Genomic DNA, 25,502 nt, shown 5'->3' with positions numbered 1-25,502 from the left:
GGTTACTGATGAATAACAGCACAGCTGGGGAACTGTTGCTACAACCCCCTAGCAGAGATAATTTAAGAGGTCACACTTAAGTAGATCCATTACAAAAGCAATGTTTTTTTCAGGGATAATAAAACTGAGGACCATAGATTGCACTCTTTAGATCAGTATCAAGCAGACTACACCTCTAGTGGTAAATTTGCCCTCATTGCTGCCACTGTTTAGAAATCAATGAGAGGAAGGATGACTCTTTATTTAAGACACCAAACCAGGGTTGGTGGTTTCTGGACAAAATCTTGACTAGGAACATGATTTGCTTGGATTTTGTCACAGTCTCAGATGTTCATGTCTCCCATGCTAATGCAGAATACTCCAAGCAGCTTGGAGAGGTTTTCTGGCCAGGGAGACCTGTATCAAGGCTTCGCTTTCTACCGGGGGGACAGTGATACAATTTTCCAGCAAAGTCCAGAAAAAATAATTGAGTAACCTTGAATCAGAATGGTTTGGGAGCTCTAACAGACGTCTTGCATGACCTGGGTGAAGTGGTCAGGCAGTGGAATAGGCTGACCAGGGAGGTGGTGGAGTCACCATCCCTGGATGTGTGTAAGGGTCGTTTAGATGAGATGTTGGGGGATATGGTGTAGGGGAGAACTTTGTAGAGTAGGGCTGATGGTTGGACTCGATGATCCCAAGGGTCTTTTCCAACCTGAATGATTCTGTGATTCTGTGAAGTGGCTGGTTTGTGCTTTCAGTTTTGATCCGTACTTCCTTTCTTATCTATTAGGGTACGAGTCATGAAGCCCTGGTAACTTTACTGAAATACAATATATCTTTAAATAATTGATGGAACAGACTTTAAAAGCCTTTTGGGCAGGGAAAGCCAATTGGTTTGTTTTACACAGTGCCCTATTCAGGAGGGAAGGCAAGGCAAAATACACCCTTATTTTGCCTGCCATGCTCTAGCTGTGGGCTCCTCTAGAGCAAATCCATTCCTAAAACAGCCAGGGATAACAAAGGCTATCAGAATTTTTTTTAGTTATGTGAATTCAAAAAAGTAGCATGTAGTCAAGGAACAGAACAACTATTATTATATATGCTTGTGGATAGAATTATAAAAGACACTGTTAAAAACATAAAATAATTATTAATGCACTGAAGCTGTGAGTTGGTCCTCAGAAATGCACTGTTGCTGTCAATGCAAATGTTGCAATTTTACATTTTATTCAGTAAAATGCAGGATTAGTAACAGAAAAATGAAATCCATGTAAGTCCTTTTGCAAGACTGTTCTTTCTACACTGGAACAAGCGCATCATCAAAAATAAAACCATTGACATCAGTAGAGTTTCACCTGGGACGGATTTGGCCTACTTTTGCTAATTACGTCATTACCCTCAAGCTACACTGAACAATTCATTAGTGGCAGACAGCTGAATTTCTAAAAGTGTGTGTAACCTAACTCTAACCACCAGCACAGTAGAAACTACTCTCAGTAGCTCCTCTGGGCAACCAAGGACACCATGAGATAGAATAAATAAATATAAACAAAGAATGGTTTTCAATTTGCTCTCCATCTGGAGTACTGGATATTTTTCCAGCTTTGAAACCGAAGCACGTTTGCACACTATTAAAGACAGCCCTCTTTACTTTCTGCCATCTCTGATGATCCCAGTGAATTTAAGAGCGTTTCTGTATATCAGAGATTTTCCTTACTTTTCACTGCTTCCAGAGAATAAGCCAGTATGCCATGGGTTGCTTCATTTTCTAAAATTCCTGCTTAAATCTTTTTTTTGTAGTCTGAGACAAAGGCAAAAGTATGATTTTTATTCCTTTCTTCCTAAATGACTATTTTCACCTACTGGTTACATTCCTACAAATAATTAGGCAAAGCCAGGCACTGCTCCCAGCCGTTGGATCCAAGGTGGTTGTTTGTGGTACTGAGCTGCCAGAGTAGTGGCTGGGCTGGGGTGGCCAGGGATAGCCAGCTCTCCCCAGCAGTTCCCGGGGCCATTCCCCATGGGTGGTGGCCACATGCAGCTGCCCTGTCTCGGAGGAGAGGCAAGCTTGCTAAGCAGACAGGGCTTGCTCTGTGCCAGCTGACTTGAGTGCCTGACAGCCTTTTTGAACTTGCTTAATTTACCGGCAGAGGCTCACCCTCAGAGTCTGCAGAGGTACCTTTCACTGGCAGGTGTGGTTTCCTTTTATACTTTTGTCTATAACACTTCTTAAAGAGGAATGGTATTGATTAATTCCTCTTGTGTTAGACTCCAGATAACCAGGTTGTTTCCTACTGAACTTGCAGTTTAACTAACTGATGTGTCCAATTTACTTAAGTAAGTAAATACCCCCTCACCCAAACAATCCTGGGTGTTGTCTGAAGTTTCATCTCTTGAGACACAAAAAATGAACTAATCGGAAATGTTGTTATTGCTCTCACCTTCTTTCTCTCTCTCTGACTCATGGTCATGTATTTTTTCTCAGTAACAGTGCTTCAAGAGTAGAGGGATCATCTCTCCATCAGTGGGATACTCTTCCTTACCCCCATGATGGCTGAAAAGGTCAGAGGCTGTAAGTGGCTATTCACAGGCTTGTTACTGGATCTTACCAGAGCTGGTTGGGTGCAAGTGCGACAGACCCAGGGATATGTGAATATGGACTTACAGGTATCTCCCCTAAAAAGTATTCCAGTCTGGAAATGAATACCTTTGTTAGGGTCAGCAGAGAATGCTGCTCATCTCACCCCTCCGTAGACCTCTGAAACAGCTGTTATGAACTATACGCTGTAAGTGCCTATTTCTATTCAGTGATTATAAAGAGATTCAAGTTATTCACCTCAGCTGCACCATTCGGTTGATATCTAAGGCCAGGAGAGGCTAGTTCAGACACCAAGCCCCTGTGCTAAATGATGGACCAGCTCATGGCTTGATGAAGTATCACAGATTGCGATTTCCTTACTTGGGTACTACTCACAGAGTAAAAATCTGAGATTAAATCTTCCGTCCCTGCACACCTCAACATATTCAAGGCCTTTTGGCCAATGTCCAGCTTGTGGACTGAGCCCAGGTTTTCCTCCCACCCTGCCTGACTTGTATTTGAGGAAGACCTACTTGTTCATGTCACAGAATTGGCAGTTTCAGCAGTTTTTCGGGAACTGGGGGTGTGCCCAGTGAAGGACACTGGGGATTGTATTTTTGAATATTCCTGGTAGATACTGACTAACGTGCACCTGCTGCTCAAACAGGTCCCAGTCAACATACTGGTTGTGGTCTGGGTTTGCTGTTGTCTCAGATGTGCTGATTCATCAGAGCCTCTCCTATTGCGTGCTAGTGCTGTCTTCCCCTTTCTCCTGGAACTGAGTCCAGACCCTATCATCTCTAATAGCACAGAGTTCCCAGGAAAACAAATCGCCCTTCGTGAATCACCTCATAAGTCAGGCATTTAATAGTCCTCCACCTCTGGTGATCTACAGAGGTTCTGTGTAAATAAAAGAGCTGAATCATCACTTTCATGAATGTTTAACTCTACCTAGTCTGTAAAAAAGAATAAGAGTAGAAAAACATTTTTATAAATATACTGTACGCTTTAGCAAAGCGTAGCCAAACACTAGAGACGTGCTGATCAATGGGTGGAAGAAAGTTTGTTCCTTATATGTAGCAGTGTATTCATGCATTCTATACATCTATATTGCTGGACAAGCAGTTACGTTTGGGGGCAAAGTAGAGTTCACTAGAGGCTAAATTAAGGAGGCAGTAGTCTAAAAATTAGTTGAGGCTATGAGCAAGTAAGTATGAAGGCAAGTACTGCACAGGAGAGTGCTGTAAATCCCTAGCAAACTCTCTGTGGTGTAGCTTTTTCACTAAATGCTATCTCTTCATTTAAGTACTGGAATAAATTACAAGTAAAAGTTAATTTGACTCTTGTTTTGTCATCTTCTTTATCTCTATTTCCTTACTTTACTTCTCCAAAGAATAAAATTGCTGGTGCAAAAGAAGCAACTGCAATGGCAGTTTCTCACTTGCTCTGGTTCTAGGAATACAGACAAACCAATGTCTGATGCTGTCCTTCACCTCCTGCAGGTCCACTCAAACCAGCTGCTGCAAGTCCATCTATTTTAATGTTTCTCTGCATTTAATACTCCGCTGTTAATTTTTAAGCTCTCAAGAAATGTATAACCTTACAGGTGATTAATGAAATGCACAAAACAATATCAGACTGAGACTGTTCTAACTATTCTTTTGAACACAAAAAGTACCCAGTCTGGTGAATTGATGGCACTTTGAATTGCACTAATTGGTGGAGACCCTGGTCAGAAGTGTAGGCTCACTGAAAATATGATACAATTATGCAGTTGAGCACACTCCTCTTGCTCAGCTTCAGCCAGGCAAATCAAGGAAGGTTATGTGCTGGGGGATTTGCTAAGCACGGAAGGAGCTGGGACCCATGGACCAAGTCTAAATTTCTACTGTTGAGCTGTAGCTCTGCTTCTGACACCTTGGGATGCATGTAGGCCTAGTTTCAACAGGAAGGACTCCAAAGCCATTCAGAATCAAGAATTAAAGAGTCTTCCTTGGGAAATGCTTTTTAAACATCTCAAGCTAAGGAGGGAGCTGAATGTTGTCCTCCCTTTCCCTGAGTGAGTACTTCAACGGAGAGTGCCACCTTCTTGCTGGCAGCATCGTTTTAACGACTCAGTCTTACCCATAGAGGAGGGCTGTGGGCTCTGCAGTCTCCTGGGTGTCAATCGCCACCCTGAATTGGGCTCTGTAGCTGCAGAGAGAAACAGGGGTTTGGATGCATCTGTCTGCAGGGTGCCTCCTATTAGCAAGTCCTGCACCTCTGTTGTTCATAATATATACAACTTCTTATGTTTGTGTTCTTGCATATGATACCTTTTTCACCCATAGCTGTGCCATGTGGTTTTGAGTAAACTTTTTTGAGTACAGTGAGTTAGTTTAGCACTTCAAATATAAAGTCAGAATGAACATTGGCCTGTTTAAAAGGTGTATTGGACAGTTTAGATCAGGAGAGCAAAAGGTTGTCCCACTTAAAGCTTATTTCTTGCTATAAATATTTCAAGAAAATATGTTTGTCATCTTGTGTGAAATGGCTAAAAGATTTTAGGGGCCATTTAATAATTATATGCAGTCCAAGGAGGTAAATAGGACAACAGAAAATGAGCTTTTCAAAATTCAAGGAAATGCAGCATGCAGCAATGGTAATTTGGCACAGAGCTTACACAATAGATTTCATTTTTTCTTAACAGAACAATAATTGAAAACTGACTTAGCCCCTTAAATAAACCAGTGACAGCTGGGAAAATCAGCAGATTGGCCCTTTGTGTCTGTTTATAGTAGATTTTGGCAGCAAGATAGTTGATGTTCTCTCTATAGGACGCAGCTATTATGTCTTCCAGATGTGCTTGACCTTTATCTTGGATAAAAAAGCATCTTGCCACAGAAACTATCAACTTATATACTCTTAGCCCAAGTCATCAGCTCCTTTAAGATGCTGAAAAAACCCTTGTGATGGTTATGCTTCTATTGCCATTCAGTACAGATGTCTAACTTGTGAGTGCTCAGATTTTTCAAACGTGAGTACCTAATTTCAGCTCAATGTGCCTGTAGAGCTCCTAATATGAGGAAGATCTGTAATATGATAAGGGTTGCTCAGTACTTGCAGAGGAACATTTAGGACGTCCTTCCTTGGTTAGCTACTTGCAGTGGGTGGAAGTAGAAAGAAAAATGGTAATAGCATCATGGGTTGCCTTTTATTATTTACTTATGTGCTACTGATCTCTCTGTCTCTTTGGGGAAATTATATCAAACACAGTTCACAACAAAGAGTTAAGCTACAGACAGCTTAATGCTAACATGCCAAATAGTTGAGAAAAGCATGGGCCACCTCATACCCACCAACTCTAGGGGACAAGAGTGGGAGTCCCACCAATGCCACGCCTGCGTCAATGTAAATTGTCCCATTGGCAAAACCCTAGAGCCAGGAAAGAAGGAAAAGGAACCTCTGGCTATAAATGCACTTGAGTCAGAGGAGGATTTCCAGTATGTTACTTTGCCTGTGTCAAAATCTAGAGTGGCACTCAGATAGAGTAGCACAAGAATAGAGTGAATGTCATACATGAATGTTTATGGGGAGGAGAATTAGGACATAGTAGAGTAAGAGGATAATAGGGGAAATGGGTAGCATGCTGTAGGATGAGTGAGGAGCTCTGGGCATCCTGGGCTTGATGGCAGAGAGGGAGAGGTTGAGAGGGTCACATCAGGTTGAAGACTTGTTTTGATGGGAAATAAAGCAAGGCAAGATGTTGAGTGGCTTGTACTTGCTGTCATATGTTCAGTTCTCTAGGCTGGTAGCTGAAGAGTCACGGCTCCCTGACACACAATGGTTTTGTGGCACCTGTGTATCTTGGTTAACTCTATGGTGACTGAGTTTCTTGCTTTTCCTTTTCATATATGTCAGATGTGAGAAGTCCTGACACAGAATACAAGTTCAAGTACAGGAAACCAGGGTGACAAACTAGCTCAGAGAACCACTCATCTTGGTGAGTGCAAGTCTTCTATGACCCCTATGCACCCCCTTCACCATCTCATGAGCCAATTTGTCTTGGCCTTCTGTGACCAGACAGGCTCACAGATGTGTATCTGTCACCTGATCTGAGACATAAGGTTCCCACAGGGCCACCTCATTATGTGACTTTGTATACAGATGCCTCGTGTTGGGTATTTAAAGGGTAGGAAGGGAGTGTTACAGGGTGGGCTAAGGTTACAGCAGAAGAAACCTGGCTGAAAGAAAGACTAGAGCCAAGCTGCATGAGCTGGTAGCCCACCAGTGTGGTCCACTGACAACAACGATGGATGTGACTCTGCCCTCTACATTGCTGTGGGATAGAAAGGTAAGCTTATAGAAAGGTGGAGGTATACAAATGATGAAGGGAAGAGACAAGAGAGGGGCTGAGCAATGTTCTCTCTCGTGGCCATGTTTTAACCAGAGGTAAAGCTTTTGAGAGCTTGTGACATGGCAGCAAGCCAGTTTCAAAGGAGTAGGAGGATTCTGGAACGTAGTTTCCAGAAGATCATGTAACAGCATTTCTACAACTGATTTTCTAAGGAGTTGTTTGTGGGAAATTAAAAAAGAAATAAACGCATGGTAATTGTTCAGACTGGACCAAAATTGCACACAAATCAGAAATGTTGCTTTACAGCCTTCATGGCTGTCTTCTGGCTCTTCTACTGAGAGAAAAATGCCAGCTGGCAACAGATGGATGGTGGTTTCTGAGATGTTGTTTCCTGAAGATAGGAATATATTTAGGAGAGGTGATAGGCAAGGCAGAACTTTGCTTCACCATCCTGAGCCGCTGGTATAATGTCATTGGAGAGCATTACTTAGTTTTGCAAAGTGGCAGCTCTAAACAGAGCTTTCTTCCTGTGCTTAGCAGAGCCCTCTGAAAGGGATAAATTCTGTCTATAAATCCCTGTTTCTTTCACTGTTGAGGAAGATGTAATGGTAAACACACCACTTTATTCATATTTGGGACTTAATCATTTCAGTGTCTTTAAATCATGAGGCAAATCAGGTAAGGCAGTAAAGCAATATAGTAAAATGTATTTCATTAAAATAACCAAAATGTCAAAATAGCCAAAAATAAAATGGAATTTGACAAGTGGGAGGAGAAAAGAGCTGTGTCAGTTGTTACTCTGGTGTGTAAACAATTTAACGCAATTATATATCTGCTCCTGGTCACACTGTAGCATAGATAAAAAGGTTTTTACATACTCTCTTCCTCTGCTTTCATCAGAACTCCTCCTCTTGAATCACAGGCTGCTTTGGTAATTTGGTGACGTATGGTAAGCTGTGTTTATGGAGTGATGTGCAGATGTTTTAGCCTGAGTCTCCGCAGATGCTCTTCCTGTCTGGACCACTGGGGATGCGCAGGTGCTGTCATACCACATGGCCAGAGGCACCGGGTTCACCCTGTGCCTTATGCTTTACTCTTGCTGCTAGGAGGAAAACCACAGCTTGTCTTCTTAGTACTCCCCTTGCAACTCTTCCAAAATGCACGCTGTTGCTGCTCATACCCGTGATCTTTGCCACATTTAATCAGTTTTACACCCCATCAATCACACGCTTCATGAAGTTTGAGGGCAAAGAAACAAGACATTTCCCAAACTGTTAGACCAGCAGATGACACGTGAATGTGGCCTGTCCGTATGCTATGGCTCAGCTAGAGGATAACAAAGTACTGCCTTTACGGAGCTGTTGTCCTGGGTCTCCTGCCCCAGGTCCTGCGTGCGCGGGGATAGCCAGTGCATGCCCCTGGTGCTGTGGAGGTGGCTTCCCACGCACCGGGACTCCTTGCTGCTTCTTAAAGTCCTGGATACCTTATAAACTGAAAACCTTTGGCTCAGGGGCCACTGCTTACTATAGACTCTTTGGTGCTGGGATTTTTGCGTGTGGTTTAAATGTTGATTTGCTTTGCCACGCACATGCACGGTAACCTGCATGAGATATGGCAGAGTTTGTATAGGTGGACTGTGTGGGGAAATTCATAAGGAAGGGCTTTAGACAGTTCGCCTTTGAAGTGTGGAAATAGTACAATGTAATTATTCAATACACATAGCTTAAGTAATTAGAGAGGATGTATGAATCAAAATGTAGTTTGCATTAAGCCTTCAAGCTTTTCAAAGCATTTATAGTTTATATAGCTACATGTTAATTCACAGACAATCTATAGTTCTGAATATTCTCATAGCAACCACAGATCAACAAATGATTTCCCTGGGCTATTTAGGCATACCACTGCTATTAGGTCCTCTGATTTTTAATTAAAAGGAAATAGCTCTAAACATCTTGAGGTAATTAAAACGATAACATCTTCTGTAGGATGCATTTGTTAAAGTAACGGTAATTCCCCTACATGATTTTATTACTCAAAAATATAGCTGTAACTTTGTTAGACAAATGCGATTACCCAATTTTTTTTTCATAAACTTAAAATGTAAAATACGCTCCCAGTTCTGCTGCAATTCTTGAATCTAATAAGAGAATTCCCTCTCCCACATTTTAGTGTAACTTTTGAGATAAAGATCTTCTTAACCGTCATTATAATTCTAATTAATATACCATATCACAAATAGTTCCTTATTATCTCTTTGCCACTCATAATGCTTTCATAAAGAGTTGATTACTGTGGTAATGTTATGTCTCCATGTTAAAAAAACATATACACACACCTAGCTCTACACATTCATTTCAGGCTGAATTCTGATGAAAAGTAGTAACAACCAGAAGGAAAACTATTTGACTAAGCCTGCTTAAAAATTGTTTATTTTTGCATGGATTGAGGTTTGTAAATAGGTGTGTGTGTCTCGGTGTGCGTGTATGAGATCTGTATCTTTAAAATGAAAATGCTGCAAAGTGTTGCAATGAACCACTGGATTTTAGAACTTTTTAGAGAATAATATTATTCCAGGTGTTGCCTAGATACATATGGAAGCAAAAAATAACTGAACAAAAATTGCAACAGATGTAATTACTTAAAGTAGCGGTTTAAGGAGAGACTTCCACTGTGGATGAAAACTTACTGTCAGCCAGTCTGGTCCTTATGTCCAAGCTATCTCTAAATTTTAAAACTCCTTCGAATTTTCTGCAAAACTATTGACTTCCCTCTCTCTCATACAGTAAAACTTACTCATAAAAGTATGTACCCATTATTTCCTTTTCTCTGTCCTTGGCAAAGGCACCTCTGTCCTTATCATTCCTGTGCCAAATGTAAGAGATTATTTGCACTTTTTCTTAGCACAGGACCTTGGCACTGTCTCTTGCTTTCTGTGTCTTTCTACTGTCTTTGATATTAGATTAAATGTAAATTCTTGGTCTTTACTCTCAAGACTCATCATAGCCTAATCCTAATTGTGAAATCTTTCATTCACTGATAGGATATTTACTCCAGCCTCCATGATGCCATCCTTGATGCTAAGTGCTGGCTACCTATATTCTCATAAGCTTCCTTTCCAAACCAGGAAGCTCTCAGAAAATTTCCAGATAAGTTTCCCATTAGCTTCTTTTACATCTCACCTTTAAACTCCTCTGACACCGTGTTTATAAAAAATTTGGCTAAAAATGGCAACTGGAACATTGAGATTGCTGCACATATTGCTATCCAGTACTGACATACTATTTTGTTCATAGTGCATTATTTCCTATCTTCTATTTAAACTGCAAGGTTTTGGAGATCTATTTGTAGAGCTTTGTACAGGACTTAGGATGATGGGACCCTGGTCTGTGGTTTCATCTTTCATGCATTACAGTAAGCCCTCCTCCTCTCTTCACCAAGAATCTAGAGAAACATGTGATGAAAAAGTACTAGATTTCTAGAATAACAGCCACGCCTGCCTGTTCCAGTCTGTTAATTACAATTTAACATTGAATCTGTATTCAAGAAAATGTCAGATTTAAGTAGTCCTTAATAGGCAGACAGTTAATCTTGCCTTGAAGAACAGCATTTGACCAGATGACATCTTGAGTCACCTCAACTCTTACGATGTAGGAACATCTATGAATGAGTTATGGGACCTTTTAAATGTTTTTCTTGAACTACTGTTGCATCTCTGAATGGGAACTTGAACGCATGAGAAAATCATTCTGGTAATTCAGAGATAACATGATGGTTCTGAGAAGTGGTAAGACACACCTCACTACTAATAATGACGCTACCATGTTCCTCCCAAATAAAACAAACCATAATTGATAACGTTGCAAATCGAACATCTAAGGTATGTACCTTTCTGTAGAAGTGTTTGCTCTGTAATCTCAATTGAAGCAAAATACAGCATGATTTATTAATCTCTGAGCTTTCTTAGGTCAAAATGAAAAAAACAAGAAAATACTTTTTTTTTTCTTTAAACGTTTAAAATCCTGTCTTGTGAGATTAGCTGGTGAATCAAGTTTTGGATAATATTATTATGGGAGAAGTCAAGCAAACAGAAAGATGACTCAAACAGTTTAGTGCCAGGACTATTTCTTAACACAGAGGAAAATCATCCTCTGGTTGTATATGGAATCCTCCCATAATGAACAGGGAGCCTGGCAACAGAAATAAAACTGCGAATGTTTGGTGTGGAACTGGCTTCACAGTTGAAGTATAATGAGGAGACACCAGAAAAACGGACACTGAGGAGGAGAAACCACAACATATCTAAGTAATGCTGTGCCTATTTCCTTGCTTGTCAAAACAGACAACCCGGTAGATAGAAATGTAAAATTTTCTTTAATTCTCCCTCCCCATCAAAAAAACCCAAATGAAACCCAAAACAAAAAGTGAGACAAAAACATAGAGAGAAATTCCCTGAACACGCGCTCTCACTATAACCATGATGGACTATGCAGGCTAAGAGTGGATTTCTCCCGCTCAAGTAGAGTACAGCAGGACAGCACTGCACCACCTCCAACGTATCATCTGGTGAGTGTCGTGGGGCCACCCTGGAACAGACCCCACCAGTGAGACCAATGAGTGGCTCTGAGCGGATCCGTGCCGACAGGTTGTGCCTTGGATGAACAACGCTCAGTGCAACTGACTGCTGTGAAAAACATACATGGTTTTCCTCTGTCGTAGAGCATAGCTCCACTGTGTGTTGAGCAAAGAACGGGGCTGCCGCTTGCTCAGTGTCTTAGGCATTTCTGTGTTTCTTCCTTTTTATGATCTTGGCAAAGATCGGATGGTGGCACCCTTCCTCAAGTGGGAAGGGTAGTTTTTCTACAGAAATATGTTGTGAAAATTGTGCTCTCACTGCCCCACGCTTCTGGCTGTGGGACTTATCCACAGCTTTAGGACTGGAACAGGATATGCAGTTTCTGTGGAGATGGAAGACATTCTTTTAATAAGAATTTGTAAAGAGATCAAAACAAGCACAGAAACCCAATTCCACCCTATATGTGTCAGAAATAAATTTACAACTGGGAATACTCCCCAGGAGATATGTTTTTCCTGGCTCCTCCATCACACTAGTGAAATACAGCCAGTGCTCAGTTCTGGACTTTGCAAACACTCATCATTGATAAACTAGATGGAAAAAGCCAAGTGTTTGTGTGGGCTTAAAAAAAAAATCATTATTTAACGACACTCAGAGAAGTACTTTTTTGAAGGGAAGTTCAAATGGCACCAGCTGTTCTGAAAAGGAGATTTAAAGCATCTTGCTACAGCATATAACAAAACCATAGACCCTTGTTTGGTGATCCCAAATAATGTGTGTATATACACACACTTTCATTCAAAGTAAACCATTTCCTTAAATCTCTTCCTAGTGATCAGACACAAATTAATTTGTTTTGACATTCAACATTTTCTTCCACTTCTGGACAAGCCAATAATACTGTAATCACATCATTTTTTAAGTTACTCTTTGACATGCTAAACATTGAGTTTGTCCATTTTCCTGTTGTACCACAATTTTCTCCAGCTTTAAAGTCAATATGGTTGCTCTTTTTTGCATCCTTTGCTGGTTAGCATCCCGAGGAAGCAGCAGTCTGGCACCTGGTTTCTGTGAGCACAGAGACAGAATTACTCATAGAAATTTTCACTTTCCACAACACAGTTTCCATTTTCCAGGCAGGCCTGCATTTTTATGGGTCTAACTTTGGATGTGGCTTTTTAAAACTAGGGCTGGACAAGAAACAATTCTCTGATCATGTCAAGGTTGTAAGGTTCAGACGTTTTCTTACACCTCCTGTGACACTCCCGTAATCTTTTAAAAAATCGTAAACCACATCATTCTCTCCCAAATACATCAATGCAGGTCAGTTGTTGATGAGAGCAATCAGCCAGTGTGGAGAGGAAAGCATTTACCTTGTCTCAGCTCTGTCTGACCTAGAACAACCAAATCTTCCTTTATCCTAATTTTTGGAGGAGCTTCTTCCATACTTTGGTCAGCAAAACCAGGCTGGTTTAAACTTCTTAAGCATTTCAGACTATGCTGTATATCGTCTGTTTCCACCTTTATTTACCAGTCCACCAGTTCTGCACATTTTAATAAAAGAGATTTTACAATTACTTCCAGCTCGTCGGGGAAAATAATAAGCAGTGGCAGGTCTAGGATTAATCTTAACAGCATCCCTAAAGCACAATGATTTTTCCACTGATGGCTTTCTGAGATCTTGTCAGTCAGGACGTTCCTAATCCAATTAAAGTGTGTTTTACTGACAGATAGAATGCTTATTTTTTAATCATAGTGTCATATAACACTCACTATGGTGTCTTAGAGATAAATGTGTACATTGCATGTCACATAGATTCAAAAAGCAGAGTTTGAGAATTCCTGGGAACTCCTCCAAGAATGGAATCAGGCTTGTCTGACGAAATCTATTTTCTATAAAATTTCTGACTGATATTTGTTGTTTTACTATATGCTAATTTTCCATTATTCTGCTTTTGACAGAATCATGTTCACCACTTTTCTGTCCTTTTAAAATTTTGGTATAATATCCAGAAAACTCTATTCTAGTGGAATTTCTTTGATACTCTTAAATATAACAGAAATGTGTATGAGCAGGCCAGTCAAATCTTCCTACTCAAGCCTTCACAATTTTTTGTTGCTAGTTATATGGGTCTGCTGATTTTAAAGTGTTTACCACAGTATGTGTTGCTTGACATCCTCCTGGGTTTCTAAAGGACTGGAAAGTATTTCGTCATATCCCAGTGATAAAAGCACGTAAATACAGTGCAGAACTACTTGTTGAGTACATTTTTTGCCTCATTATAAACAATTCTATCATCACAGCTCGTATTTTTGCTATAGGGAATGATGTCTGTCTATAGATTCCTGGTTTGATTCTTACATTTTACAAAAATAATGTGTTACACTGTTAAAAGAGGTTTTGTTCAAAGACAATGGTTTTCCACTGCTAATATACAGGCTGCCTCAAAAGACCTCATGGAGGTGGTAGGGCCCGTGCAGTATATACTGTGTGGCGTACTGGCAGTAGGGCTGTTTTTCTCTGGATGCTTTAGAAGGTCTCCTGGCCCATGGATCACCTGTTGAAAGCATGAGGCATGTCTCTGTCACAGTCACAGGTCTGACTGAACTAGAGTTCCATGTTGGTCCTTCCACGGGCTGTTTTCCAACTCCTGGTTATCTCTCTATGGTATACACACTGCAAGCAATTGCCCTTCTAAACAAAATTGTCATTATGATTTGAGGCATTTTCTCTATCAAAGAACTTACAATTTTAAAATATTCTTTGCATAAAAGGAGGAATAACAACGGATACTTTATGATTTGGCAAAAACGAGTTTTTAGCAAAGCTACGAGTACATAGAGGATGACAAGCAAGTGAAAGGAGTTGGGAGGGCATTCTGCAGGAGGTTGGAAGAACATGGGCAGGTGAAGGTGGCTATTGCCCACCGACCGTTGGTATTTCTAATCTTCTGCAATTTTCAGTTGACCATAGTTCCCAAATAAAAATGCAAAAAAATGTGTAAATTTGCTTCAGGAAATCCACTGGGAATTGTTCTAGCTACACATTTGCTGGTCTATTCTTTGACAAACACAGTAAAGAAAATCCTGATGGAAACTACATTTATTCAAGAGAGATTCATGCTGTGGGAATATTGGACAAATGTAACCAGACTGCAAAAATCTGGGAAAGAAAAACGCAAGGTAGCCACCAGAACTGTTGCTCTCAGCAAAAACTGCACTCATCTCTCTCTGCCTCTGAAAGGAAAAGATGTGAAATGCTCTGCTTGTATTTGATAAACCTGGAGACTTGCTTGCAGAAGAGTGAAGCTTCATGCTTCTGTTCCCACTGACAGTGTTGTGGGCAGCCTGCTGTGATCGTAGCTGACCTTCCCTTGGCTGGATCTGTCTGTCTCAGATTATACTATCACATGGATGCCTCATGCAGCGAGCTCCCCTTTGCTTATGGTGCTCCTTAGGCCAGTGAACCAAGCGAACATGATCTGGAGCCTTACTCTGATCTCAGGCTAATGAGAATTGGGAATAACAGAACATTGCTAAGGCCCGTAGATGTACAGTGCTACAAGAGGAAACCCAGGCCTCCGTGATGTCCATATGGTTGCATCTTAGAGTCCAGTCGTGCTGATAGCATGTTCTAGTATTAAATTACCACTCAGGTTTGAAAACATATTAAGTCAGTAAAGAAAATACATGAATAAAGGCAAACAGAAGAGAAACTTGCTACCCTGCAGAACACATGATAAATCATTTGTTACAGCGCGAAAGAGGCTTTCAGACAGAAATGGGAGTGTACAAGTCTACTTATCTCTGCAGAAAACAAGCACCTCTGGGGAGACCTGTATCCACAGAACTGCAGCTGTAAAGATGGTTGGGCTTCCCTCTGGCCCCTTAAGCCATTATCCTGACACCATCGCTCCTACAAAAGGTGATGTGAAATATTCATGTATTTATCTTGCCACATCAGTGAGGGAGGTGTGTGTATTGTGTCCTCATGCACATGAAAAATTTGTGGGTTTTTTCTGATAGAAAAGAGAGCTTTTGCTTTACCTGAGTCACATCAGCAGAAATATCACATTGCAAGGAAACCAGTTTGAAATACCCTTGGCAGGTTTGACAAAATCAGAAAGAAGGAAAATGACACTATCCAGGAGAGAAGCCATAATGGATGCAAGGGAAGGAGTAGGTTGGGGCTCTTTCAGGGCTACTTGGCTTCAGCTTTCTGGTGACAGATTTAGCTGCCTTCATGTGGCAGCTTGAAAGGACAGATTCCCATGGCCAAATTGTTTTGGACTGAAGCTATTTGACAGCCTTTGACCCAGCTCCCCAACCAAGTTAAAATGACATATCCAACTTTATTTGGCATTTGAATTGTAAGGGAAATGACTTTTCTGTTCTGTTAGAACTCTTTTCTTTATGTCCTGTTAAGAGGAACAAACTGCATATAATAATGACATCTTGTGGTAGTTGTTGAACTATTGCCCTGTGATTTAGTAGATAATTGGATGCCAAATTTCATGATATCTTTCTCCCTCCATGCTGCATCTCTGCAAGTTCACACTTACAATTTCTGCTGCTCTGAGAAGCTAGATGTAGAAGACCTCTGGAACCTTTGGCTTATTGTCAACTTCAGAGGAAAAGGGATATTTTCATCACTTGATTACACAGGTCTGGCTTAACATACAGGTCGGAAATTCGTCATAACTGAATAAAGAATGGTTATCCACATATTCAAACAGAATATAGTAGAGTTTTGATAATACTGAGCGCAGAGTGGGTCTGGCCACTTGGGCCTGCCTTTGCTGCGCCGGGGCTTTGTACAGGGTGTGAGATAAATGGAGAGCCTTTGCTGGCAGCATATAAAGCCCAACAGCTGCTGAACACCTGCACTGAGCTTGCCAACAGTCTTGGTGAGCAGCCACCATCACCCCGCGGCTGTGGGTACAGAGATGTGTGGTGCTATAAAGAGTAAATCCCCAAGGCCCCACGGTACCCCTGCTTTGCTTTTACTTATTTCAGCTTTGGTGCTTGGGTGTCTCACTCCTGCCATTAACTGCGTGGGTATCCAAGGATCCCATGAAGCTCAGCAGCTTAGTTCAAGCTGTGTGACAGTTCATATAAACGTCCATAATTGTGACATTTTACCAAGTATCCTATTTTGCCTGCCCAAAATCATGTTCTTGCTGATGCACTCTGCAGTGCTTGCTCTAGTTGAAGTTAGAAGCTTTTCAGAGCAGTACACTTTTCTGCCTGTTCATACAGTCCTTATCAGCATGGAGGAGCTCAGCTTTTATCAGGGAGTTTGGATATTGACTAAATAGTCATCGTAAGTAAGATTACCAGGAGCAACTTAGGGATATATTTCTACAGAGGTGTCTGTTTACCCTGTCATCCGTTTGGTGGGTATCTTTGGGGCTCCCCAGTTCTTCAGTTCTGTTCTACGGTGACACTGCTGATTTCTCAGGGATCTTTTTGGATGAAGGTGGCTGAAGCTACATGCTAAACACCCTTGTTTTTTCTTCTGGGCTACAAAGGGCTCATAAATAGGTTTATAGTCTGTATGAAAGATTTAGATACAGCTCTGCTTCCCAGCTGTGAGAAAAGCGGCAGAAAAAGACCACATCACTTATGAAGAGCTCAGGGGTGATGGTGAAATCACAGGTGTGTAAGACAGTGAAATAATGCTGCTGATCAACTGATAGTACAGAATGTAGAGTGACAGATCAATGCTACTGGTCTCTGCATTTTACATAGCATTTTCTTCCCCATTTGCCATTTTCACTGTCAGAGACGAAGTGATGCAGGGACAGGGAAGTGATTTTACCCCTGTACTCGGCACTGGTGAGGCCACACCTCGATCACTGTGTTCAGTTTTGGGCCCCTCACTACAAAAAGGACATTGAATGACTCGAGCGTGTCCAGAGAAGGGCAACGAAGCTGGTGAAGGGTCTGGAGCACATGTCGTACGAGGAGCGGCTGAGGGAACTGGGGTTGTTTAGTCTGGAGAAGAGGAGGCTGAGGGGAGACCTCATCGCCCCCTACAAGTACCTGAAAGGAGGTTGCAGAGAGCTGGGGATGAGTCTCTTTAACGAAGTAACAAGCAATAGGACAAGAGGTAATGGCCTCAAGTTGTGCCAAGGAAGGTTTAGACTGGATATTAGGAAGTATTTCTTTCCAGAAGGGGTTGTTAGGCGTTGGAATGGGCTGCCCAGGGAGGTGGTGGAGTCCCCATCCCTGGAGGTGTTTAAGAGTAGGGTCGACATAGCACTGAGGGATATGGTGTAGTTGGGAACGGTCAGTGTTAGGTTAATGGTTGGACTGGATGATCTTCAAGGTCCTTTCCAACCTAGGCAATTCTGTGATTCTGTGATATTGGGCATAATGTGCTCTGCTACTTCCTTCAGGACTGCACAAATGCAAGCAGGAGACGTGCTGGATTCCCTATTGATACAGAAAATAGATGAAGATTCCATAATATCTAATGATAGGTATTTAACTGTATTGATCTATTTTTTTTTCCACAGGATGATGCCACCTATTGGACATTATTAAAAGAGGCAAAATAGTTCAAAGAAAATTAACTTTATACTTTTTTTTTTTTTCAGCAAAGGCGGCTATACTTTTGACTGTTTCCTACAGTTCAATGGCTAGACAAAGAGCTTCTATTGGGACATCCTGAATTATGGTACCTCATTAGAAAAGAAGAAAGAATAGAGGCAGAAAAAACACAGCCAACATTGAGTATCTCTGGCAAAGAAAATGAAATTCAGGAAAAAAAATACAGGTAAGATTTAAGAAGATAAGTTTTTATCCATTTTTCCAATAGGACTATAAACAACAGTTTTGGCATTTTGGGGATACGTGGCTTTGTGAACATTGAAATGATTGCTTTTCCCAACCTCTTTCTTTTTTCTGAAACGGTATTTAGGTTGGGTCCCTGCAATCAGTTGGCTGAGAACAGGGGACCAGAGAGTGACATGCTCTCCATATGTTCTCGCTATGATCATAGTCCATAAAGCTTCTGTCTGGCCTGTCCTAAACTGTACTTGCGTTATTATCTACTTGGAGTCCTCAGATTCTCCAACAACCTGGTCTTAAAAATACAAACAAAAACTTTAAAGAAAAATCTGTTTAGTAAATAACTGTACCTTGAGGTACTCTGAAAAATCTTTTTAACACTGGCCTTTCAATATATTCTCCAGCCATGAAATGTTTCCTGAGCTCTGTCAGATTTAGATGGAATCAAAGAAGCCTCTACAGAACTACTTGGTCACATTGTGGCAGTCTGTAAAGACTTACAAACTTTCATATATTGACACTGCAACAACAGATGAAATTATAAAACCCCACAAGGACAAGGGTCTGATTCTGTTCAAGTAGAAATCAAAACTCAATTACTGAAATCACATTTATTTAATAGCCCGAACCATAATTCATCCCTGAGTAGCCATAAATAATACTCATTTTTTTAATTTATAAAATAAACTCTTTGGCTTGATAGGATTGCTCACAACAGTGAGGGCAACAGGAATTAGGTTTTAACAGTACCTCAGTTCATAGATATAATAAAAGAAAAAGAAATTGGATTTTCACAGAAGATATAAATCAAAATATTTTGAGTTTTCAAAGCTTTGTTAGTGTCTCTTCCATTTGTGAATAAAAATATTTGATAGCTAATATAGCTGAAAGAGAAATATCCTAATATTGTCAATAATGCCTACCACTGTTGTATGTTCTTATAAGATGATATTTACTGTAATTCGTTTGAATATATTCTAACTAAAAAACAGATGCAGTTTCTATGTGTATCTGTGTACCCCTGGCTTGATACTGGTTTTGCAGTAACTGAAAACGTTATAACCAACCAAGAACATATATAAGACTTACAAGTTTGCATTACCAACTTTGTTTTAAGAAAGATGTATAACGAGTTGTTTCCAATTAATTTTATCTACAGACTTATACACAACTTAAAGACAGATTATCTAAAACCCCAATCTTCTGCACTGAAAGAGCAATCAAGTAGTTTAACACAGAGGCATGTGAAGCAAATCAGAATAGCTTCACAGACTTCAAAGAGGCTGTCGGAAATTATTCCCATCCCTTAACACAGGTTTATCACTGTTGGTGTTCTTGATGTCTTTTTTCTTCAAATTCTCTTTTATTTTGCTTTTGTTCAGTTTATTCATAATCCCTGGTGGGAAATGTTTTTTAATTATTTAACTTCTGTAACATGACAGTAAAGCCAAGAGACTGACAGGAACTTTTATAGAAACTTTTATAGGAACTTTTATAGAAACTTTGCAAAGCAGTGATCATAATGAATCTTCATTTTTTTGTATTTGAGTAAATATGAATAGTGTGCAGATGTGTTGCTCTTGCTCCTGTCATTATTCTGTTAACAGACCCTGAGACCGAGTTGGACTTGACTTCAAAGTTATTTTAAAACTTGGCACTTCTCTATGAAAATCTCTTTCATTTTCAGTGTTTGACATATGGTTTCATTTCCTCCCAATGTTTGAAATACAGTATCCATCTCAGGCCCATCCAGCCTCCTACAAGTTGTTTGGTTTACAATTTTGACCTCAGCCTGCCTTTAACAGGCCTATTAATACAAAATTCTGCCCACCACGAAGGTCTGTTCAGAGCTTTGCTGCCTTGAAGGATCTCTCCCCACATATTTTTATATAACTGCAAAATAATAATAATAAAAAAGTATTAATTCATACAGGAAATAAAACAAAGAAAACTTCTGCAAGATAAATTATTTAACTGATTGGTTGAAATGAGATTGTGATTGAATTTCTAGGTAACAAATGTGAATAATTATGTACAGCCAAGAGTAAACACACAGATAAAGCACAAAATTTCAAAGTATTGTGAACATCAGATATCTCTGTAAATCATTTAGAGCATCCTTGGCATAAGAGCAGGAAACCAGTAACCTTTATAATTTCTTGTTTGCAACTTGACATGAGTTCTATTATCAAAGGTAGAAATTTGGGAACAAGGTTATATTAAGCTAATCTTTGTTCTGCCCAAACCTGAAGACTGTGACGGAAAGCACTCATGCGTGTCTGTTTTTACTTTTATTTCAGCACATTTCTGGAAAGTAACATAACTTCTCTTCCAGATGTGAACTATTCGATCTGAGCATGACAAATTCCTCTCTCATAAGCAGATTATTATTTCATCATCTTCATCAATTTGCAGTTTTATGTGGAATGGTTAAAAAAAAGTGCATGAAAAGTAAATACTGCAAAAGTATAATTTTAGCAATATTTGGCAGTTCATAATTAATTGAGGCTTTAAACTTAAAATAACATTATAGAAAGACAAGGAAAGGAATGCTATATTTTCAGTGGTAAACTGGAGTACAGTATAGTATGATATTAACATAGTATAAAACCAGTCAGTGATGTAAAGTAAAAAGCCTTTCTTCTCATCAAAAGACGTCTTGGCCCTATACATTCGTGATCATTTAGATGAATATTGAAATATAATATTTAATATTAAATATGTTTTTACCTTCATTACATGGGCTAGTGTTAACTATTTATTCCATTCCAAATATGATTTAACATTGTCTAACAATTTTTAATTAATCGCAAAATAAATGTGGTGGTAACTTCACATACTTAAGATGAGATTGTCAAAGCTTCTACAGGGAAATGATGTCCACACTATCAAAGTTTCTTTTGACGAGAAACTGAATTCTAATTTAATACTTAAAGCTACCCATAACAAATTTGGAAACTCTTCTTCTGCTCTGATTATGACCTGTGGCTTGTGGTGCAAGGCACTCCACTGCAGTACAACACAGGCTATCCTGAATTAAATTCATTGTCCTGTTATGCTTGGATAATCTATTCTTTACCATACTGTAATTTTTATTAGAATGTTTGCATTGGTTTTTAGAAGTTGCGAAGATAGCAATGAATAGAGAATTAAATATAGACAGCCAGCAGACAAGGTGCTTTATTAAGTATTTCCTCTGAGTGAGGGATTGGCAGCCTTTTTAACATTTCAGTTGAAAATATTTACACAGGCTGAGAACCACAGACTTAGAAGCAGTTCAGAAAACCTTCCTGAATTCTGCAGAACATGAGTTGGATATCACTGCTTGACATTATTTTCTCAATAGGACTCAATGAATTTACAAAAACCTTACCAAATAATTAGCACACGAGGAAGTCAGTAGTGTTTAGAGTCCTGTCTGCATGTCTCACATATTATATTCCTAATGTTAATCCCTAACATTAATAAGCCTCTGTGGCTTCTGTATTTTTGTGAGCTAAGAGCTAGCCAAACAGGAACTAGCCAAATCCATTACATATTTATCAGCTGCTGCTAAGAAATCCCTAGCTGACTGATAGAAAGTGGGTAGTATTCTAGAAAACAGATCACCGTGTACTTGCACCATATTTTATATTCCTGCTTATAGCATCTGCTCACAGCTTCTGTTAAGAGCAGAATAATAAGTGAAAATGGGCTTTTGGCCAGTACAGATACCCTTAACATTCTTGCAGATGATGTTCCTTCTCTTAGAATTACCTTTGGAGCTTCCCGTCCATGACATGTTTCATTAATTTAATGCTCAAAAATCTACAGAAATGGAAACAAAGTTTCCAGTGATGATTACGGTCCTCTTGTTGAGATGGCTGGATATGTAGAGCTAGCCTTTCCTCCTTTATTTGTAGAGGCTGTGTTTCCAGAGTAATAATTCTGTTAGGTCAGTGTTTTGTTAGAAACATCTGGGCTGCCTTCTGTATTGCTTGATCACCATGGGAATGATGGACAATTTTAGACATGAAGACACAGACAGAGAATATTGAAAAGCATTGAGTAAACCTTATTCAGCAATCCTGTCAAACTTCCTGGCAGTCTCCCCAGGCTCTAGTGATTTTCTCCAGGATCTATCCACACTGAACTAAACTACTGTACTGTGACACTAGTCTCTACATAAAAGTTATCCCACAGCTTGGCCCTGCTGAGTAAGATTGGTCAGTAAGCAAGAGTTTTGGTTTGCTGAGACTTGGGAATGAAATACAGATCTTTAAATATGTCAAGAGAAAAAAAAGAAGAGAGGGACCATGACCTAGCATAGCCAAATCCATGGTGCACTCACATCCTGAATCCTGCTTGTAGGTCTAGTTATGACCTATCTCAGAAAGGATATGGCAGAACCAGGAAAGATACAGAGAAGGAAAACAAGGCCTGTCAGAGGAATGAAAAGGTCCCCACAGATAGTAAATGTATGCAGACTGGGGACTAGGAAGTATTTTTTCACAGTATTCATAATTAAATTATGGAAATTATGGTGTCATGGAAGCCCAAAGACAGCTGAATTTGAAAATGGATTGAAAAAAATGAATGAAGGATAGATATATCTGTGGCTATTAAACCGAATGATACAAATACAACCTGTGGGATGATATCTCTTAAACCAACTGCCAACAGCTGAGACACCAGGATCTGTTTCATACAGTATTCTCCTTGGCCACTATCACTTACAGAGCTCTGTGAACTGAATCCAGTATGGTCGTTCCTATGCTCTTGATTCAACTCTTGCTTTGTGTACTTTAGACTATACAAAAAAAATCTCTCTCAGCCTTAACAAGGATGGATTTATATGTATTCATTAAAGCAAGGAAAAGTGCTAACAAAACAACATTCTTCAAGTCTGTATTCAGATTACTGAGATCCCTTGGGTAATGCACTACCTTGCACTGGTTAGTACAAGATACTCTGTTACATCCTACAATTCTCACTGGATTAACAGAATTCCCAAAGAATTGTGCAGTTTCAGATATAACTGGAACAAGTTTTAAATTTTCCTTTCTATTATTAAAATAAAAATTTTATGAAGTATTCAAAGAAAGCAGTAATTTCTACATATTTATATGCACATCACACAAACTGGGTGTAATGTGAATACCAATAAAGGCAGCAAAAGTCCTAGGCAGAGAAGAAACATACCTTACAACATCTCCAAGGTATTAAGCTATATACTAAAGACATGTTACTCCTTAAGGAATCTTAGGAGATGGTATAATTTATTTTTTTTTGTTCAGCAGCACAGATGCCCACAAGAGCAAACTAGAGCAATACTGTATGAGTTTCCCATTGAAGCCTACCTCCAGCAAATGCAAAATGTCATTTTCTGCTGGCATCAATTTAACTCTGGTACTTTCCACTGAAAAAGTGTCTTTGTTTTCTTTTGTAGCTGTGAAGTGTCTTGAATATGTTATGGCTATTTACAGGCAATACTCTTCTTAATGATTAAACTTACAAATTTTAAAATGGGGTTTCTTACCTCTCCATTAGCTTTACCAATGGGAGAGTTGAGAATAAAGTCAGGAGGAGCAAAGACATCAACCAGGGCAACTGCATCATCTTTCAACTGTTTAAAAACAAAAGACATACATGTGGCAACTTCTGTAGTTGTCTATGGCTACCTGGGAACTACAGAGCAGCATAAAGATTATCTTTATAAAGCACCAGCTATTGGTAACTTAAGAGAAATCCACCATAAGGAGTCAGGATTTATTCTGCTTTTTTAACTTCCAGGGTAATTGCCAAGAGACTGTATTTTAAATGTTTTCCTCCTTTGCTTATGGGTTTTTAAACACAATTTAATCAAGATGGTACTGTTTGCACACATGAAAATATATATTTCTGAACTTTAAAAATGTAACATCCAGATTCTTCTTTGAAAATTTGCTTACCTGTCAAGAATATAATCCAGTTTGAAAAGCTTTTATGTTGAGAAAAAAAAATCATGAGCTAACACAATAATGAAATAAATAGAACTGGACTGCAGTATTTCACTGGCTTTCCAATGAAGACTGCAAGGCCACAAATGGTAGTGTTATTTCGTAAGATATATTGGTTTCCATTTTTTGGTAAGTAAATTAGGACTAGATCCAGGGTCAATGAGTTACTAAATTTACAGAAAGTTATTCAGAATCTATTAATGTAATATCCTGCTAATTTATCCGCTGAAGTACAAAATAACTGATATATCTCTTTTTCAGTATTTCTATACTATATTATTTAATCACAACAAATAATATTGAAGGCTTACCCTGTAGCAGAGCTCCAGAATAGCATTCTGAATAAATCTACCAGCTTGTTCACCTGAAGCATAGCCACCTGCAAATACATTCACAAAGAAGCTTATACCAGTTAAGATTACACTGATACAATCCTTTTACAAAGGAGTTTGTCAGTTCAGTAGTCAAGAGACTAAATAGATACTCCTGTGCAACTGGACTAACTGTCTTTCATTAATGAGTTGACTGTAAAACCATTAATCTAAGACATTTGGAGCCTTCTGCATTAACAAGCTAGACTACAGCATCTTGCTGCCTTTCCCCCATTCTCTCCCCAAGCACTGGACCACAGCAAAACTTGTTGAGCCCTCCATCATCTCTGAGCTAAGAAAGAGTCTTTTGGGTTACTTTGTCACTCCAGATTCCTGGTCCTGAAAATTTTGTCCAGAATGATTGTTTTATATTACACAGGCAATAAGAAAATGCTCTAATTTAAATCCTAATTAGGATTCCCTCCCTCTGCCAAGTTAGGACATTTTGTGGCAGGTGCACCCACACCAATAAAGACCAAAATGTCTCAACTGCTGAAAGGGAAAAGTTAAAACTAGAAGCCACAGGTTGGGCATTGAGCTGCCCTGTCATGTGGTGACTGCTCATGCACACACCTTGGGTAAAGGATAGGAAAGGCAAGGCCCTTCAGTTGACAGACAATGCCTTCAGCCATCAAAAACATCAATTGAGAGAAGTTTCTAGACTGCTGACCATACATGACCACAGATCAGATTCGACTAGGGTATGAATGAGCCCTTCCAGAGGGCAAATTGAGCTAGTCCTCCTTGGAGCAGTGGGTCTGCAGTCAGGGGCTTTCCCCTTGGATTGGGATGCTGCCCAAGGTAATTCCTCAAGGTTGAGAACCCTCACCTTGCTGGGTGAGTGATATGCGCATTTTAGGTCATCATCCCTAAACCTTAAGCTTAAGTT

At 39.7% G+C, this 25,502-nt stretch overlaps 1 protein-coding gene across 7 annotated transcripts in view; it reads right to left on the bottom strand.

Moving 5' to 3' along the window:
• Positions 1–11,336: 11,336 nt before the first annotated feature.
• The window catches only part of ACOX3 (acyl-CoA oxidase 3, pristanoyl), a 45,233-nt gene continuing 31,067 nt past the window's right edge, over positions 11,337–25,502 (bottom strand). For 5 of the 7 annotated variants that reach the window (XM_074865665.1, XM_074865664.1, XM_074865663.1 and 2 more), the window contains 3 exons: positions 24,554–24,621; positions 23,783–23,869; positions 18,257–20,157 (listed from right to left, as the gene is read on the bottom strand). In XM_074865665.1, the coding sequence (XP_074721766.1) occupies positions 20,038–20,157; positions 23,783–23,869; positions 24,554–24,621 (275 nt within the window). In that variant the 3' untranslated portion in view covers positions 18,257–20,037. Of the gene's footprint in view, positions 13,014–18,256; positions 20,158–22,020; positions 22,241–23,782; positions 23,870–24,553; positions 24,622–25,502 lie in introns of those variants that run through there. The other 2 variants (XR_012628626.1, XM_074865666.1) reach the window with 2 other exon arrangements.

This window comes from Strix uralensis, chromosome 4 (assembly GCF_047716275.1).
Source record: "Strix uralensis isolate ZFMK-TIS-50842 chromosome 4, bStrUra1, whole genome shotgun sequence".
Lineage (NCBI taxonomy): Eukaryota > Metazoa > Chordata > Aves > Strigiformes > Strigidae > Strix > Strix uralensis.
This window is presented reverse-complemented; position numbering and strand designations above follow the sequence as displayed.